General features: G+C 44.4%; 1 protein-coding gene and 2 non-coding genes across 3 annotated transcripts in view; 1 reads left to right on the top strand and 2 right to left on the bottom strand.

Annotated features, from left to right (window-relative positions):
* Nucleotides 1–17,005, top strand: part of LOC133134726 (ras-related protein Rap-1b) — a 40,481-nt gene extending 23,476 nt beyond the window's left edge. The window contains exons 2-8 of the mRNA XM_061251059.1: nt 5,020–5,099; nt 8,576–8,644; nt 10,093–10,149; nt 12,285–12,425; nt 13,947–14,090; nt 14,393–14,509; nt 14,993–17,005. Of these exons, the coding sequence (XP_061107043.1) occupies nt 5,043–5,099; nt 8,576–8,644; nt 10,093–10,149; nt 12,285–12,425; nt 13,947–14,090; nt 14,393–14,479 (555 nt within the window). The 5' untranslated portion in view covers nt 5,020–5,042 and the 3' untranslated portion in view covers nt 14,480–14,509; nt 14,993–17,005. The remainder of the gene's footprint in view (nt 1–5,019; nt 5,100–8,575; nt 8,645–10,092; nt 10,150–12,284; nt 12,426–13,946; nt 14,091–14,392; nt 14,510–14,992) is intronic.
* A 1,214-nt stretch (nt 17,006–18,219) lies between these two features.
* trnac-gca (transfer RNA cysteine (anticodon GCA)) lies at nt 18,220–18,291 on the bottom strand. Its single transcript has one exon. It is a non-coding gene; the product is annotated as a tRNA-Cys (tRNA).
* Nucleotides 18,292–18,638: 347 nt separating this feature from the next.
* Nucleotides 18,639–18,710, bottom strand: trnac-gca (transfer RNA cysteine (anticodon GCA)). The gene has a single exon. It is a non-coding gene; the product is annotated as a tRNA-Cys (tRNA).
* Between the last annotated feature and the right edge of the window lie 830 nt (nt 18,711–19,540).

Consider the following 19,540-nt stretch of genomic DNA (forward strand, 5'->3'; position numbering starts at 1 on the left):
ACTTGTTTGACCCAGACTTCAGTTCTCATGGTTGGTGTTCTAGCAGCAGTGGTCAGTGTACTAAAAAGAATGCAACCAATTAGAGTATGAAAGAGCAACTTAAGAGCATATTGGTAGAATGGTGCAAGTCTTTATCTGGAGGCATTTTATCTGATGCTGACTGAGTGCTGTGGCATGGCAGTTAAACGATGGAGGGGTTTCATCTGGTGCTGAAGGAGTGCTGTATCACGGCAGTTAAGCGATGGAGATTTCTCCCCAAGATCCTCAGCAGGGCTTTTACTCTGGTGGTCCCGAGAATCGAAAACATCATCCGCTGCCCTGGCTGGACTTGCCCCAAATCCCATTGGCTGCTGCCTGGATTCTGAGTCACCTGTGATTGACACCCCATTGTCTATGCTACATTTGAATTTCACATTTCTTGGCAATATATATTTTTTCTTTTTGTTTCCTGGGTATTTCATAGAGATGCTGTAGTCTTCACATTCATAGTATACGAATGCGATTCCACATCTGCGGGCGCCTGTTGCAAATGTAAATTGGAGTTAATGAAATAAGGACTCTGTGTTGGCACTCACTGTGGGGGGTCTACAGTCTTCTAAAACTAAATACGCTTTTATTCCGGAGGACATCTTAGTCATTACACTTGCACTGTGCTGCTGTAACTAGCTGCCATTTTGCAATTTGCTCACATACATAAGAAAATAAGCACACAGGAATAGCCCATTTCATGAAAAGAGCCAGGGTTTCATTTTGGCCCGCAATTCCGGAGCAGAAAGAAGATGAATTGAGAATTGAAAGACGAATGTGATTGTTTTTTTTGTTTTTTTCATGTGTATCCCTGTCCTGGTACATGGTTTTAGCCCTCCCTCTGGGGCTATAAATGAGATTTTATTCCAAAAAGGGTGCTGGACGCTACCCCGGGCATTCTGCAGAGTGACCTACATTTCCACTAATTGGCCATCTGGGATGGGCAGGATCATGGCGTTTGCATATCCAAATGCGTTTCGGCCTTTTGTTCCACCAGTGTTTGTGTGGACGCTGGTCGCCATGAGAACGGCCTGCGGGTCTCCCCCGCCGAAGATCCGCTGGTTGTGTGCATCTCGGAGAGTTGAGTGGCATTCCACACGTGGATACACCGGCTCCCCTTATTGACTACACCACTATTTGGGCCTCTGCATTGGTGGGGTGACCTGCAGAGATGGGCCTTATTCTTAAGATGGCCACTGGGTCTCTTTCCCCATGTACGGTTATTTTGTGTTCTTGCAGATTAATTAGACTTGACAATAAATTTAAGTATTTAGTATTGGAAGCAAAGCCCTACATGACAAAAAGTACTGACAGAGTTTTTTTCGTTCCTGTTGGCCTTGTGCATGTTACCATGGTGACAACTGGATGCAAGGGGTTCTGTAAAAATAGAAGGTTTATTTTAGTAGTTGTCCAGTTATTTGTTCTGCTTTTCGTACTATAACTGGGAAAGAGTCGAAGTATAAGTTGCACAAGTTTCTGCTCTTAAGACACTTTCCAAACACGTCTTCAGTGGGTGTCTGACACAACGCATCAAACCGTTAAGTGGATAGGCTACAGCAGCAGAAAAACTTTGTTAGTCTAAAAAAAGAGATATAATTGAATTGTGTGCGTGTCCTTCTGGACATGGATACCCTCTGCCCAGAAACTGCACCTTTGAAAGCGTATTGCAGGGGATCATACAGAGTTAATTGTACATTTTCCTTGCACAATGACCTGCTCTGCACCCCATCTGTGAAAAATGGTTTCAGTTTTATTCTGGTCATGAATTTGCGATCGCTCTGTACCCAGAGCTGTCGGTGCAATCAGTCTAGTCAGGGTTCACTTAAAATTCTCTAGCAAGTCTGACTCTTGACAAAGACATCATAGACATTGAAGCGACAGTCTCCCCTGTTCGTTAAGTGGTGACTCTTGCTCTGAGCTCTGCGCTCCAGCTTTCCTTATGTTGGGCGAGGGTAAGGAGTCCTTTACTCTAGCACTGCCAAATCTATTGGGCCAATTCCTGTGGATATAGCCTCAGTCGACGCTATGATCCCATTTTGCCTGGTGATGAGCCTTCTGTGTTTTCCCCCCACCCAGTGGCTTGCACAGCTGCTCTTTGTTTTCACAAACGGGTCATTTAGACCTGGATATCTTACTGAAATTATTCGGGTTGCTTGTGCGGAATTGAGACCACAACCTTAGAGTTGCAAACCTAGTTTCCTGAACGTGACGCTGCACTGCTGTATTCTCCAAACCATTGAACCTCCACAACCTTGTTGTGTCGGGGACATCTCATTCTATTGGGGCGGCCTGTAGCATAGTGGTTAAGGTTAAATGACTGGGACCCGCAAGGTCGGTGGTTCTAATCCCTGGTGTAGCCACAATAAGATCCGCACAGCCGTTGGGCCCTTGAACAAGGCCCTTAACCCTGCTTTGCTCCAGGGGAGGATTGTCTCCTGCTTAGTCTAATCAACTGTATGTCACTCTGGATAAGAGCGTCTGCCAAATGCCAATAATGTAATGTAATGCATCTTCTGTAGGGTTCTGGTTATATTGGAGAATTCTCCAAGCTCCTTCACCTTTCGCAGTGAGAGGTGACAGTCGGACGGCTGAACGCAGAAGAGTTTGCCATCGCTCTGTCGTCTGTCGTGGTATTTTAGGTCTCACACTCTGCCATTTTGACTTATACTCCTCTGAAGGAGGGAGTGGCAGTCCCTGTGACATCCTGTGAGGACCCGCCCCATAACCACACGCTTGTGTGACTCGCTGACTCAGCGCGAGTCGCTTCCAGAGCCAGCCTGTTTACCGAAAGCCTCTCTCTGCCCCTCTCCTCTGCCCCTCTCCTCTGCCCCTCTCCTCTGCCCCTCTCCTCTGCGTCTCTCCTCTGCGTCTCTCCTCTGCGTCTCTCCTCTGCGTCTCTCCTCTGCAAGCGTAACACATGGATGGGCTCACACTTCGGAGGATGCTGCTCTTTTGGTAAGACACAGCAGCTCTGGCCTCAGGGTTTGTGTGTACCGTTGGTTGTGGTTTCAACTGAAACGCACCCAAGGCCGATGTTTGAGGAAATGAAACCCATGAAGAGCAGGAAGCTGGGGGCCGTTTCCTGGTCCTCTGTATGTGTGCCTCCAACATCCACAAGAGGTCATTGCCAAGTACTTCCATTTTATTTACCATTACCTGGGTCGTTGCATACATAAAATATACATTTCTGATTTTCAAAGAAAATAAATAAATAAATAATATATATTCCCCATGTGTGGTTGTTGGTGTGTTGGAATAAATTAAGATGGCTGCTTCATGGGAACTGGCAGGCAGACGCATCACCGTCAGGGTCCCCTGTGACCCCTGGAATGCACGGCAGAGTCCATTTCCTGCAGAAAGCATCATGGGAATGCTAGCTGCGCTGAGACGACAGGATTGGCTGGAGTCTAAGCGCGAGAGAGGGGGCAAGTGCGAGAGAAAGGCCCTGGGCTAACTCGGACGTCGCCGTGTTAAACCCCAGATCGAGCGCTACTGTCGTACCCCTGAGAGAGACAGTGTAGTCTCTTCAGTAAATCGGCTCTCTAAACGGATAATGTGCCATAAATGCTTTCATTTGTGCCGGTCCCACAGGATACGGGAATAAACTGTACGGTTGGATGGGAGGTGCTTCAGGACGGTCACGTGACCAGTTTTACGCTGCAGTGTTGGCTATGGTTTACAGGGTAAATTACAGTCACTCACTCACAGAGGGAGTTGAAAACACGGCAGAGAAATGGAGAAATGTTTTCCTTTTGTGTGCACAAGAACCGTCTCCGCTTGTGCTGCGGACCGCAAGGAGATGAACGTGACGTGGCGTGGGGGTGGTTTTCATCTAGTGAAACAGACATGGTTCTCTCCTGCCACAGTGCTGTACCATATGTCCATCAATTGTGTGCTTTATATCATTGAGATGTTAGGATGTACGTGGTCATTATTTGTCCTTTTGAGAAGTTTGCGGTCCGCATCTTGGGCATTTGCCAGTGCGAGATGAAGTCTTTCGTCAGTCCACTACTCTGGGAACTCTCGAACAGCGATAGCATGAAAGTTGGTGAAACATTAATTATGCCTGACGAATACACGCTTGTACGCGTCGACAAATGCTGTTGAACACGATGACAAGGCGACATTGCCTTGTCATCGAAGTCCAGTGCCAGGAAATGCCCGGCCGTGCTGGCCGGGGATATGACATCATCGCTGATGGGCATCGCAGCCAGGAGAGGAAGTGACCTCGTGCGGGCAGGTTATTGTGTCAGCAGGTTGTTGGATGGGCTGGCACCTCTTGCTTTAGTGCCGTTCAGGGCTCTGTAGTTCTTTATTTTGCCTAGCACTGAGTGTGCCCTGCCCCCGAGACATTGTCCTGGTTATTATATATAAAAAAATCATATACAAATCTGACCCCATGGAGTTTTGGGAATCGACGGCATGTGTGCCAGTGTTTGTTTGCGTGTCCATCATTGTGTGGATCTGTCTGCCAATGTCAGAATGTAGTATCAAAATTCCTTCATAAAAAATAAAAAAAAATAAATTAATGAAATGAATAAGTAATAATAAATAAATAATAAAAATAAACTGTGAATGGCTGGGTTAGTGAGAGCCAACAGGATGAGAAGTGGGAGCAAAGGCTCTTATTTTTACACTATTATAATAATAATAATAATAATAATAATAATAATTAAAAAATAACAATAATTTGATATTCAATTGACACTTTTATCCAGAGTGAATTACCTTTAATTAGCAGGGATAATCCCCCCTGGAGTAATGTGCAGTTAAGGGCCCAACAGCTGTGTAGATATTATTGTGGCTACACAGGGGCTTGAACCACCAACCTTACGGGTCCCAGTCATGTACCATAGCCACTAGGCTACAGGCTGCCCTGCATTGTCACAGCATTATTGTGCAGAATAATGGGTTTTATTTTTCCTGTTGGGGAAGTGTTACTGTATGTCGGGGTACCTAAGTGAAGTATTCACTTTTTAATTGTCTTTCCAGGTTCACACCGGACACGTTGCAGGATGCGTGAATACAAGCTAGTGGTCCTCGGATCGGGAGGCGTGGGAAAATCTGCTCTGGTAAGCTTTGCGTCTGATCTTCCAAACTTGCTTGTCGGGAATCCACGGCTGACTATAGCGTACAGGACCATTTGAAATGGCTGTACCCTGAAATAAAAGTCGCTGGTTTACATTCCAGTTAGCATCAAGCGCTGAGTAGGAACGCAGTTTGAAAGTGTTCTTCTGAAGGGGTTTTAATATCTGAAAATAAACCGCGGTGCCTCTGTTTAGTTGGCCTTCTCAGCCATTGCGGTAGTCCTTACGAGGCACATTTTTCATTGCCTGGTATTTCCAACTGAACCCTTTTTTTGGGGGTTTAACGTTTCTCAGAAACAGCCCATGTTCCTGTAGGAACTTAACAGTATAAATAAAGAGAAGCGGTTGTGTACGATAAGTGAAAGGATCGGATAACCTGGGCGCTAGGGCTTCATCGCAGTTTCATCTTCCCTCTTTGGTGGCTAATACTTTGATTGTGCTGGCAAATTTCTGTTTGCCTGTGAGCAGCCTGGTATGGGTTCTCTCACCCACAAAGCGGTTTAAATTGCCATGTGTAGCTGTCGCGTGCGGTCATGCGCATACAGGAGAGCGAAAACACCATTTTCTTCAACCGGCGCTAAACTCACTGATAGTTTGTGGTGCTGAACACAGAACCTGCATGCTATGCTGCAGCACAGCGGTGCCTGTCCAATCCCATCCTTTCCCTTTCCAGCTTAATTCAGATGTGTGCCTGAGGGTGTTGTTGTGGTTTGTCGAAATCTCCCACCTACAGGTACCTTCACTAGATACAAAGCCCACAGTTTTTGCTGGTGTGTGTGTGTGTATTCTCTCTCTCCTACTGGGAAAGTAAAAATAGTATCTTGATGCGAATGCATCTCGGTCAGAAGGTTTTTTCTTTTTTTTCTTTTTTTTTTTTTCTCTCACATGCTACAGTTTCCATGGGAATTGTAAGCTCCGTTGACCGTAAAAGTGAAGAAACTCTTCACCAAAACAGGTGAGAGGAGCCGTTATTGTACGGCTGGTTGAACGCCATGACAACCGGAGCGCTCCAGCCCTGTGTGGCACCGGTTGCCATAGCATTCCATGCCCATGTGACTCCCAGATATTCGGCCCTGGGATGGTCCAGCTTTGGTTCCTATCCTCGGTCAGATTAGGGCTGTATTCCTTTCCTCCTTTCCTGGCCTCCACACTGCTGAAACTTGGCTTTCTCCCGTTCAAATGACGTCAGAGCCCAGCTGCTGTGTGACGTCCCAGAGCAAGGAAACCTCAGCGCATCCTTTTGCGGAAGTATTTTTTCGGAAAGCCTGACGTATAAATGATCGACCTGTGGATCTACCTCTCCCCGTCTGCCACATCTGTGACCGATGTGGCTTCGAACTGACGTTTGAAGGAGCAAGGACGTTGCATTTTCCCCATCTTCATTTTTTGCCTCTTTCTACCCTCTCTCGATGGGTGGAGCTAGGAGAAGATATAAAAGCAAGGAAGTGGTAAAAAGAGGAGAAAAATAAGAGATTGGAGTGAGCTCCATTTTCCCTCATCCTGGTCCTCCTTCCCCTTTAGTCCTAGCCGCCCCGGATCTGTGGTGTACCACGCTCAGGTCAACGATTGTAGCCAACAGGTCATAGGTCTCTTTGCCCTGTCTGAAGAAGACCGGGTATATCACGAAGTTGGCTAACTGACTAAGTCGGAGTCAAACCTGGGCCCACTCTTTATTTTGGTCCATGTTCCATATTCCATTATGGAAGGGGTTCCTGGTTTCACCCCTTACAGAAATAAAGCTTAGTGAGTTGTTGAACACCCCCAGGCTGGTAGCACACGACGTCCTGGCCGTTTGAGGGATGAGCGGCTTCCTGGCAGAGGGATTTTCATGCTGCAGCTGCCTCGTTATTCCTGCTGCTGCCGGAGGTTTGATGAATCAGTGGTGCGGCACGAACACATTTATGTGGAGATACCGGCCATTTCGCCATTTCCATTTTACCGCAATGTTCTGACACTTTACAGTTCCTGTCGGATCAGACTGGGGGCCGGGAGATGGAATGGATAGATTGTCTTTCTGAGTTATGGTAAACCTGCGTCAGTTTATATTCAATCTATATGAACAAACATATATCCCGTTCCTGCAGGTGCACACACAAAAAGGCTTGAGCGATTGTAGCCCGTCAAGGTGAATTTAGGCCCCAAATGCAGACCAACTGCAAGATTAGGTTGCCCAACTTTCTTAAACAGAAGTCTTGCACACAAGTCAGTGGGATCTCTGGCAGCCCTGAAGAGACTGAACAGCCTGACCATCTGTTCTTGGGTATAAAAGTTGCGCATACCGTTTAGCATCTTTAGTTCTGCATTTCATCACCTCATCAAAAGCTCACTAATTTCCCTCCCTTGTAATTGAGACGAGGTGTGCGTTCCAGAGGTACACTTAAAAAAAAAAATAATAATAATAATAAAAGATCCACCCTGCAGTCTGCACATCTTCCCGCTCTAAACAATTGATCCAGAGTCGGCTTCTCTAAGTGCTAAGCTGCATTTAGTGAGAGGAAACCGATCCACTGGTCGGCCATTAGGGCTCCTCGGTCTCCCCCACTGTGATGGATTTCCTGTCAGATGGGAGAATGCGGGGCAGTCGAGACTTAATCAAAGACACGGTGTCATTAGGCCCGGTGATGTACGACTCCTCGCTGTGCGTTTCAAGTCGTGTCCGTGATGTTGTGCACCTAATCCATTCCTCCTACGTGGTAGGCTGTACTATATGGGCATATCCCAAACTATAAGAGATTCTAATTGAGTTGGGGAAGCTCATTTGGAGAGAGAATCAAGGTCATTTGATATGGATCCATTCGCTCTTGGCTGAAGTCCAGTAGTGACAGACTCGATCCAACTCACTTATATTTCCTCATCAGAAATGCTCTGTGTTGGAATTGCCCCAGAAAGGTCTACTTGGTAGTAATATTTTGGGCCAGGGCCGTCCTTCCTGTAGGCCTCTCTACAGCTCCAACTGAGGCGGTTAACCCACACGGGGCTGTTTCTGAAGGAGAAGGGAACTGAAATGTGCTGGTTGTGGTGTTACCCAGACCACACAACCGCCGCGTCTGTGGAGACTGGGGTTGTGACTGCCATTACGAGCAATACTAGCAATGGAGTGCTTTGTTTCCATGGTAATAAATGGTCTTCCATCCAGCGATAGGAAGTGCAGTCTGCTGGTCCCATTTTCACATCATTTGTGGAAAGGAAAGATGAGAGAAGATGCTGTTATACTCTTAAATACAATTAGACTTTCACCTTTTAAAGTCGTTGTTGACTAAGGTGGTCAGTCTCGTCCACTTTTGGTGTGTTTTTAGCTCGTGACTTTCATCAGAATTTCCACTCTACTTTTAAGTAACAAGACTTTGAAAACGGTCAGAAGAGGTGAACATACTGTAAAAATGGAGCACAAGGTATTAAAAACTTGCATCGTCTGAACTAGAGGAACTGCCACTAATGCTTGTACTTTCTTCTCTTCACAGACCGTGCAGTTTGTCCAGGGAATATTTGTGGAAAAATATGACCCAACAATAGAGGACTCGTACAGAAAGGCAAGTTGCATTTTCCTCCCGTTGCATCTCCTAATGTCTCTCAATCAAAGTTGACACCGAAATTTGTACCACTGATTCAGAGTTCAAAGGCTCAAATGTTTGGAACACGGCGTCGTAATGAGTGCTACGAGCCAAAGGGAGGCATCACGATGTCGGTCATGTGATCTACAGATTAGACCATCACATTACATTATTGGCATTTGGCAGGCGCTCTTATCCAGAGCGACCTACCACACAGTGCAAAGGGCATACCCATCACCAGGAACAGGTGTGCTGAAAGACCAGAGAGGGAAGTACAATTTCAAGTGCTAAGAGTTCAACAAAGATAAAGACTAGGGCCTATTTGATTAATCTGACAACAGATTACATTTATATCTATAACTGTTTTTCTACAGCACCACAGAATAGACCTGTTAAAACACAGCCGTGTAAGGCCTGAGCCCAGACATCCCGGAGTTCATAGCAGAGCATCACCGAGTAGTGTAGAAATGATGTACGCGGAAGCACTGCATCACAGTACAGGGTGTAGGCGTTCACCAGATCAAAGCGCAGTGTGCAACTCCTGAGAGTAGTCTCCCAGTGGACTAAACCGCTGTACTGTCGTGCAGAGCGCAGACAGGCAGCGGACTTCAGAAGGGTATCGTAATGCGGTCCACATAGAGAGGAGATTGATCGCAGCGGTTTGGAAGTACTGTAGTCCGCTGAATTGTAGTTTAGAGACTACAGACGAGTAGCGTAATGCGGTCCACGTAGAGAGGAGAGATGTAGACGTCACAGCAGTGCGGACGTACTGCATAATGTCGGCCCAAGTACGTCTACGGGCCGCCGGCCTGCACTGTCGCCATGACTACAGCTCCAGAGCCGGCAGGTGTGCTACGAGGGATCGTCTCTGCTCGATAACGACAGAATGAAAAATGGGAAGCCCTTTAGCTAGTCGAGAGGAGAGCGATTGAACAGCGCTCGTCGAAAAGGGGAGTCATCTCACACCTCCTCCTGCGACGTCGTGTTTTACATTCAGTTTTTCTGGAAGACGCACCCCCCCCCCCCCCAAACAGAAAGTGCATACCGAAGGTCAGAACTGGTAGAACACTGGTCAGATAAGGCACGGTTCCTGTGAACTTATCCGTAGCCATGAACAACAAGGCTAGCTCATGTGGTCAGCATAGGCTAGGCTAGTTCTGTGAAGGCAAGTCATAAACTAGAAGTGAGGTGTGACAACAGGATGTGTGTATACATGCATACATACATACATGCATACATGAGAGAGCTACAACATCAGGATGAAGGTACATAAGCAACATGAAGGGGACAGGAGATCAAGTCGTGCAGGAGTGACACTCAATTGGGGGTTGCCCTGCAGCAGCAGGTGTAGATGGTCTGAGGACATGTCTTCTGCTGCTCACCGCTGCTCTCTCTCCCCTGCTCACCGGCGCTCTCTGTCTCCACAGCAAGTGGAGGTCGACGGACAGCAGTGTATGCTGGAGATCCTGGACACTGCTGGGACGGTAAGGCAGCTCTGCGTGTGTCTGTCTGTGTACGTGTACGTGTGTGTGTGTGTACGTGTGTGTGTGTACGTGTGTGTACATGTACGTGTGTGTCTGCCTGTATACACACGTGTGTCTAGTGTGTGTGTCTGTGTATACACACCTGTCTGGTGTGTGTGAGCGCATGTGTGCCTGTGTACGTCTGTGCACACATCTGTCTGTGTGTCTGCGTGTGTATACACACTTCTGTCTCCGTGTCTGGTGTGTGTGCATCTGGCTTTCTGTCTGTTTGTACGCACATCTGTGTCTGGGGGGGAATGCGTTTGGCATGACTAATAATATGCTCATGACACTACACATAGACAACAAGCAGTCCCTAGACAGCAGCTCTGGTAGACGGGTAGACAGTAGCCCTATGCTCTTTGTGGCACTGTACATTACACTGCTTTCCATTCGCTGTTGTCCCATGAGAAAAATGAGCCCAGATAAATGATTGGTCACATTAACCTTTACACGAGCTTCACGGTGATCGCTGGCGCAGTCGTGGTGTGCCAGCAGAGGAAACAGACCAGCATGCACCCCCCCCCCCGGAGAGGAAACGCTCCTTCCTTCCCGGGATGTCATTGATGGGAAGACCAAAAAAAACAAACCGTATCAGATCCGAAATCCCACTGTAGCGGAAGTTACACCACACTCGTGCAGTTCGTGCCAAAATGGGGCACTGATGGGGTGTGACAATGGGAACTCGGCAAAGCCCATAAGTCGGTGTGCAGGGCTATGCAATGTTTACCATAACTGAACAGCCTCTAAGCTATGAGATGAACTAATGGCGTAAACCAGTGCTTTAAGCTCTGATGAGCAAGGCTACGGTGTAGCCACTTTGTGTAACCACTCAATGTGGTAAGCAAAGAGCATCTTTACGAGGTGCCATTATGACTCATCACTGCCCTCTACTGGCCAGAAGAGCAAACTGCTGCCCACCTGATGCATGAGTAATTTGCGGCTATTGGCTGTCATTTATATGTGCATTCCCCATGCCAGGCATGTGGCATAACATAATGTGCTGTTAAAATGAGTGAAAACACATCTAGGATTCAGGTCAGAGGTCAAGTTTCTGAAGCACCTTTCCCACTCTTCCACTGTGGGGTCTTCATTTTGTTCAAGTCTTTTAGGCGGCTCAAAAATAAGTGCACAAAGGGGTTATAAAAGATAAATAGCTTCTTTGTTTGTCTTATTGCTGGGTGTCTACGTACCACTTCCTGCCAAACTCGGACACCCAGGAGAAGTTTGTCACCAGTTTCCATGGGAGCGGTGAGCAGGTCCTGCTCGGCTGATAGGAAATTGGTTTCCTTCAGTCTGGAAATATTTGTTAATGTGCGTTTAAGGTCACATTAGGCGTGCATCTTTGAGAATTCAGTGCATCAGAAACCAGGTAAGTGTTCCACAGAGATGTAGTAACAAGCATTGAGCTCAGGCTAATGACGCTAAGCTCAGGGTTTAATCTTTTTCTCACTCTTGCACAGCTAATGAACGCACATTAGCTAAGATGTGTGGACAGGTTTTTCCTAAGAATAGAATCTTCTGTCGTACAATTACCCTCCGTGCTGTTAGAACGCATAGCAGAGAAATGGTGGTAGGTTAATGACACTGAGAAGAACATAGAGGATTCCAAAGAAAAAATAACTGCTGCACAGAAGCAAATCATTCCACTTTTCATTGATACGAAATGATTAACATTGCAACCCTGTTAATTGTATAAATTCTCTCGTATGAATAGCTATCGTACAGTACTCTCCCACATCAGCATCTTGAGGGAGCTTCTCGAAAAATATAAGATTTAAGACATTTATTAAATCTGAATAAGCAAGCTAAGGAGACTTGGAAAAGTGACAAAAGCTTTAATGTATGACCTGGGTTGGAATGGAATTCCATAGATGAGGTACAGAAGAGTTAGTCTCATTCTCAAACTGCTTTAAAATGATTGTATGATTTTGATTAATGATTTGACCTAACCATGCATACTCACACCGATATACACACCCCGCACATGCAGATATACGCACATGCAGACATGCACACACACACACACACACACGCACACACGCACACACGCACACACTGTTCTGAACGCTTTGTTTTCCCATTCCCATCTCCAGGAGCAGTTCACCGCTATGAGGGACCTGTACATGAAGAATGGCCAGGGCTTTGCGCTGGTGTACTCCATCACCGCCCAGTCCACCTTCAACGACCTGCAGGACCTGAGGGAGCAGATCCTCCGGGTCAAAGACACTGACGACGTGGGTCCTCGTGCCCTGAAGCACTTCGCCTGGACAGGATGATAATAATAATAATAATAATAATAATAATAATAATAAGTTCGCTGACATTTTATCCAAAGCAACTTTCTGTTGATTGGACGAAGCAGTGGACAGTCCCCTCAGGAGCAGTACAGGGTTAAGGGCCTTGCTCAAGGGCCCAGCATTTGTGTGGATCTTATTATGGCTACACTGGGGCTTGAACCACCGACCTTCCAGGCCCCAGTCTTGTACCTTTGCCACTAGGCTACAGGTTGCCCCTGTAGGAGCTGTCAAAGACCTGGGTCAAATACAGATTTCTTTTGGATTCAAGGACTTTTCCTAAGCTTTACTGAGCTTGTCTGGTGTATTGGAACCTATTAAATACTCTTAATGTTTGAACCTCTTGGTTACATATTGGATGATTATTGCATAATGCATAAATCAGGCCCAGATAAATAATTAGGTCTTTATTTGGGATGTATTGCAGGGCTGAAGAGCCGCCATTTCAAGTCAACCAGCTGCAGTGCGAATCTCAGCTAGTTATCTGTTTATTGCTTAATCAGTCTCATCCCATGAAAAATTACTGAAATATTTATATTCATTAATATTTACAGCATGTCAGCCTCTTTGTACTGGGTAGTGCACGAGAAGATTTGGCTTATTAAAACGCGTAAAATTATGTTCTATGGCATGTTTACATTAAGATTCTCATAAATGTCTGTTATAGATGCGTTGTCCAGTCCAGAGTACAGAAATATACCCACGGTTGCTTCTGAGCTGTGATGTTGCTATGATACAGCTATGAAGGAACAGTTGCATTTGTTTTGCAGTGACAGGCCTGCAGGCTTTTGAGGGAAAACGCAATCATACCCACTCTTCATATGTATTGTTGCCATAATTGGACACTTCAGTGACACACGTTTTAATTTAGAAGTAGTTCACTGTGTGTGTGCTCACACGCTTGCCAGAAAGATGAGGCAAAAAAAAACGAACTTTGTGCCGTTCCCAATACAGGAAAAAAACAAAAACTTGATTCTCAGAATAAAGTGTAACAATTGTTTGAATGTCTGGATTTGAGTGTGAAATATACATTTGCTGTTGAAATTTCTAGTGAAAAGGAACTGTGGTCATGTGCTCTTGATCACTCATCTGAACATTCAGAAACCTTATGACTTGAACCCGTCAATTCTGCACAGGGGGGTCCATTCAACCTAGTGACCAAGGTGCTTGACAGGGGCCCCCAGTGTCGCCACAATAAGATCAGCTGTTGGGCTTTGAACTAAGCCCTTAACCCCACATTGCTCCACGGAGGATTGGCCTGTGCTTTCTGATCAACTGTATGTCACTTTGGATAAAAGCGTCAGCTAAATGGCTGTAATAGTGTGCGGTGTTTGATTGTATGGTTGACCTGGTGGTGTTTGATTATGTGGTTGACCTGGTGGTGTTTGATTGTGTGGTTGACATGGTGGTGTTTGTTTGTGTGGTTGACCTGGTGGTGTTTCTCCCCCCCCTGCCCCCCAGGTGCCGATGATCCTGGTGGGGAATAAGTGTGACCTGGATGAGGAGAGGGTGGTGGGCAAAGAGCAGGGCCAGAACCTGGCCCGACAGTGGAACAGCTGCGCCTTCCTGGAGTCCTCCGCCAAGTCCAAGATCAACGTCAACGAGGCAAGTCTCTCTCCCCCCCCCCCCAATTGCAATCCCAGGCTTAAACTTTTTATTAATTGGGTGCTTTTCATTTCAGAAATGGCTATGCAATACTGCTACCCGTGCTTTACATCATTTAAAAATTTATTGTATTGTACTGTCCTGTTCTTCGACTAGGACTGCATACAAAATGGCAGAATGTGATATGTACAGGAGAAAGTAGGAGAGAGTGATCCTAATAAACCTTTCCTAATCAAACGTCTCATTTTTAACTGCAGGATTGGATCATAACCAATATTTATTTATGCAATCTTTATATTTAGATCTTCTATGACCTGGTTCGGCAAATCAACAGGAAAACTCCAGCACCTGGTAAAACACGCAAAAAGTCCACCTGCCAACTTCTCTAATACACAGCTACCCCTCTCGCTCAGAGCCAGGTGAGTGGGGATGGGAGGGGCCTATGGTGGAGGGGAGGGGCTTGTTGTGGAAGGGAGGAGTCTATGATGGAGTGGAGTGGCCTATGCTTGAGGGAAGGAGTCACAGACAGTTGACAGTTTGTTTTATAGTTGCAGTTGTAAAAAAAGTTGTACAAAAAATCAATATATGGCCTAAATTATATAACTTAAGATATTCAGGTATAACCATGTACCTCAATCAAGTATACATTAAATCTCATGTACAAGTACACGCATGCACAAACACTCACAAACAGGGTACGCACACACACACAATCGCCATAAAGCTCCTTTACCTTCAATCACAATTCTTGCTTCAACATTGGAATGTTCAGTTATGGACATTTTAATGCTTTCAGTTACCAGTAGTGATGGTCAGATCAGAATGTTCAGATCAGATTGTGTTATTTTGTTGTGTGATCTCACATCATACAGAGTTAATGCCCACAACTTCTCTAATTCCAGGTCTGACGAACTGCGGTCCTTCTCGGCAGAGCCAGCATCCCGACTTTACTAAACCAACATCCGGCAGACTTTCCTGTGTGGCCATTCACCTTAGCAACAGACATGAACTGAACGGCCAATCAAATCAAATATACCATGTCTGTTTTTTTTGTTTTTTTTTGCACACCGAACTTCAACGGACTGCCAGTGTCGCAAAAATAGATTTTTGGTTTCTATTCTAATCATATCCAACTGAAATAAAGCAAGACCTAGAACCTACACACACAGTATTACTGCTAATGAAAAACACATCTTCCTTAAACCACAATTGTACATGTAATGATCTGATTCTAAACTAAACTGGCTGCACATGGCAAGATTAATTTTGACAAATACTATGATTATTATATATACTATGATAAATATACTGCATATAGTGGTGCTTTAGATATGTACATATAAAACACCACTATTTTAGCCTTTGAGGAAGCCCAAAGAGCACCTATATAGCCCTTTTCATTCCCTTATCTTTGCTCCTTGGATATTTTCTTCGGTTTGTTTTCTTTTTTTTCCTGAATCTCTTTTTCTTTGTTTTTTTAAGTCACTAGATTTTGTTCTACCAGGATGCTATATTGAGAATGCTATGATTATGATTTTATCTTAGGAAAACCTGTGGGATACAGTGATGTCATGTGTAAACCGAATACAAGTACGCTTTTATGTCACTGTTATATTGTCCTTCGCCTAAGATACTGCCTTCAAATCCTCCCCACCCCCCAGGAAAGTCGCACAATATTTTCAAGTCAATCTTTTATTTGTATTTTTTTAAATGTTTGTATAACAGGGGTTCACAATAGGGTTTCTGTTTGGAGGGAAGGATGAAGTTTGGCAAAAGACCTACAAAGTGAGTCTGTCACCATCTACATTGCCTTGGCAATATTGAAACAGATTTGAGCCAGCATGGCCGCCTTTTCCGTTTGAGTCTGCATGGGTCAGGTCAACTTGCACACTGTCCCGTTCCTCTTCAAAGAGTCCCGATCCGCAACAGGAAATATATATTTTAACATGAGGGTTTTTTTAAAGACAAAATAAGTCCGAGAAATCACTTCTCTGTGCTTCTGTCACTGCAATCCCCCCTCCTCCCCATCTCCTCTCCCAAACCCTTGTCAACTCATGCATTTCTTGTAAATTTAGGATATAAACAAAATTTGTCCACTAAGAAAGAATATTGCCTGTTAGTGATTGTTTCTCCTGTGTAACATTTGGAGGAGATGTTCCTTGGTGGACAACTAACTGTGGGTTTGTCAGTGATGAATGTTGGGCAACTTTTTTTAAAAAGACAGTCATGGTCAGCTGTTGGATGGAGAGGTTTTTTTTGTGCGTTTCTGCTGACTTGTTTAAAAAAAAAAAAAAAAAAAAAAAAAAAAATGCCTTGTTGCTTTGTATGCATTAGAAAAAAAATCTAAAACAGAAGAAAAAAAAAGAAAAAGAAAAAAAAACTCCTGGATGTAAAGATGTGTGTTTATGTCCCAGAGCCTGGCCACAGTGTTTCAAATGCAACATCAGTTTGGGCTGGCCAAATGTAAAGTTTAAAAAAAGCCTTAATTAAAGTGGTGCAATTTTGTACAACCTCGCATCTGTAGTTCAATGAATTGGATTGCCATGCAAGGACTCGTAGGGAAGAGCTACGAGTCAAATGTTTGTTGTGTTACTTTTTACTCTTGCCAGTAATGTTAAGGTGTTGAAACCGTTCTCATATCGTTGCCCGGAGCTGGCTAAAACATATTGGCAATGTTCAGAGAATGTTTTGTGTGAGCTTGGGAACGTAACGTCAGTGCACATCTGATGTGAGTTGTGTCCAACTTTCTTGAGCGGGAAATTTTCTCCTTTTCAACTGAAACGCTGTAAATGATACCAGTGATTTTGGGATCAAACTGTAAAAATTTTCAGGTTTGAATATTAGCATGTGAGCCTATATTTTTTAAAGGTGGAAAAGTATATTAAAATGAATGGAGTAAAGATCTCTTTGATTACCTTGCCCTTGTTTTTGTAGCCTTTGTTCTATATCTCTGCAAAAAAACTGCTTGTACGTGTCAAAGAAAAAACACAAGAAAAAAAAACACCTTTGCGCAATTCCTGTGAACTGGCTTGGCATTAGGCAATTCAGCAAAGGGCTGTCAGGAGTGTAGTGACACATTGGTAAGGTTTTCGAAAATCTACATTGAAGGGTTTTGTCTTAAAATTTGTGTCAGTCTGACTCTAGGCCCTGTATAAAAAAAAAAAAGCAGGATTATGGAGTTAGCTGGATAATTGCACTGAGGAAAATCCCAGGAACCTTCCAAAACCTGGAACATGGACTGAAGTAAAAAGGGCAGTACCGAGTTTTACCTGGCACAGTTTTCCAACTAACTCTGTAATGCTGCTTTGTGAAATACTCCCGTCTCAATTTCACTGCCCTCTCATCCACATTACAGCTTACCTTGGTACAGAGGTGCACAACAAGGGCCGATTTGTTTCAGGATTTTGTGCCTACCTCTGCTCTTAATTAATTAGCTCGATCTTGCTCTGACATTTGTATGAGCACCCGCTACAGCTGCAGACAGCAAGTGTATCCTAAAGGTTTTACTGTGCTCAAGTACCTCAGTGACCCTGCATGGAATTGTCTAAGAACTAAAACTAAGGTTGGTTGGAACGTAAACCAGTTTTTTGATGCATTGAAGCGCTCAAAATGGGTTGACTGAGTGTGTTGAGGTCTCTGCCTTCATGACCACTGAGCGGTTAAAGAGTGGACAATGGGAGTGCCCTATTTTGAGACCCTGTCACAGGAGGCTTAGTGTTGAAAATATGCCAGCATAGGCCGCCAAGTCATAGGCCGGCAAGGCTGAAAGCCCTCTGTGGTCAGAGTCTGAATGGCTGATATGCATAATACTGATGGATCTTGGTTAAATATCACAGAATATTCATTGAGTAGCTAGCATCGTAAGATAGGACCTCCTGCTTCCAACCCGGTACTAGGAACAAAGGACAGCAGAAGGAGTTTTGGAGCTGATCTGGTTTATAAATTCTCATCAACTTGAGCTTTTATTTATTTTTATTTATCGATTGAGCCACTTGTCACAGGAAGATTTGGTCAGTCTTTAGATTTTGCTTTAGTTATTCAGATTACATCATCTGTTTGTGAAAGAAGATAAGATTTGAATTGAATGAACTTTGATGTGTAAAAGGCTTTGTTATTAAACCATGTTTGTAGGGGGCACCCGGATTTGAACCGGGGACCTCTTGATCTGCAGTCAAATGCTCTACCACTGAGCTATACCCCCATTCTGCACTATGGGATCAGAATACTAATTCCCTTTTGCATAATCCTAGCATGTTTTTCAAAGAAATGAGCAAACTTTGTTTTACATGATCAATTTTGTTTTAAATGGGTTAACCATTGCAAAAAGTACCTGTATCCAGCACTGGGCTCCTGGTTTTTTTTTTTTTTTTTTGAGCTTTACATTTAGTTTGATGGAAGCCCTTAAGCTGAGAAGGGCTACGTTTCTTCTGTATTGGAGTTGCATTTTCACTTCGAATTTAATGTTGTCCTTTGGTACAGCGATGGTCACTGCCAATATGCAGCTGCTTTCTGTTATGCATAAAAGGCTTCGTTATTAAGCCGATTTACAGGGGGCACCCGGATTTGAACCGGGGACCTCTTGATCTGCAGTCAAATGCTCTACCACTGAGCTATACCCCCAGCTACTCCGTATGGGACTACAGGACTACAATCGACTTCATTGTAAATGCAAATACAATTCCCTTTTGCATTATACCTAGCATGTTTTTGAAATAAATTAGCAAACATCCCAATGTTGTTTTAAATCGGTTAGCAATATTTGTTAACTGCTGTATCCAGCCCCGAGCACAATTTGAAGGGTTTCCTGTTTGTTGGACGTTTCTCGAGCATTAAACTTAATTTGATGGAAACCCTTCAACGGAGTACGTTTTAATGATTCTGTCTTGGAGTTATGTATGCTCACTTAAAAAATATTATTTTTTTTTTTACTTCGAATCTTATAGCTTTGAATTATACTTAGAATATTATAGCTCTGTTGTCCTTTAACAGCGAGTGACTGCCACGATATCGGTTAATTCCAGTGACTATCGGGACAGCAGCTGGTTTCTGGAGAAACACGAATTTGAACCGAGGACCTCTTGATCTGCAGTCAAATGCACTACCACTGAACTATACCCCATCTGATTTTCACCTGCATACATGTTTTAAATCGGTTCACAACAAGCTCATTTGCTCTTTAAAAAAGCTCATGCATCCAGCCCTGAACATAATTTGAAGGGGTTTCCTGTTTGATGGACGTTTGTCGAGGTTTACACTGGAAACCATCAAACTGAATACGTTTGAAAGAATCTATATTGCAGTTAGACATGCTATTAACTCTAATAATGCATGGGTAGCCCTAAACAAATATAATTAGCGCAACAAAAACAACACTGAAGTAGGACAGAATGGCATAGGTCTATGAATAATTTAACATGTCAAATGACGTAGGAAACCGATTCAAAATGCAT

This window comes from Conger conger, chromosome 8, assembly GCF_963514075.1.
Source record: "Conger conger chromosome 8, fConCon1.1, whole genome shotgun sequence".
NCBI classification, from domain to species: Eukaryota; Metazoa; Chordata; class Actinopteri; order Anguilliformes; family Congridae; genus Conger; species Conger conger.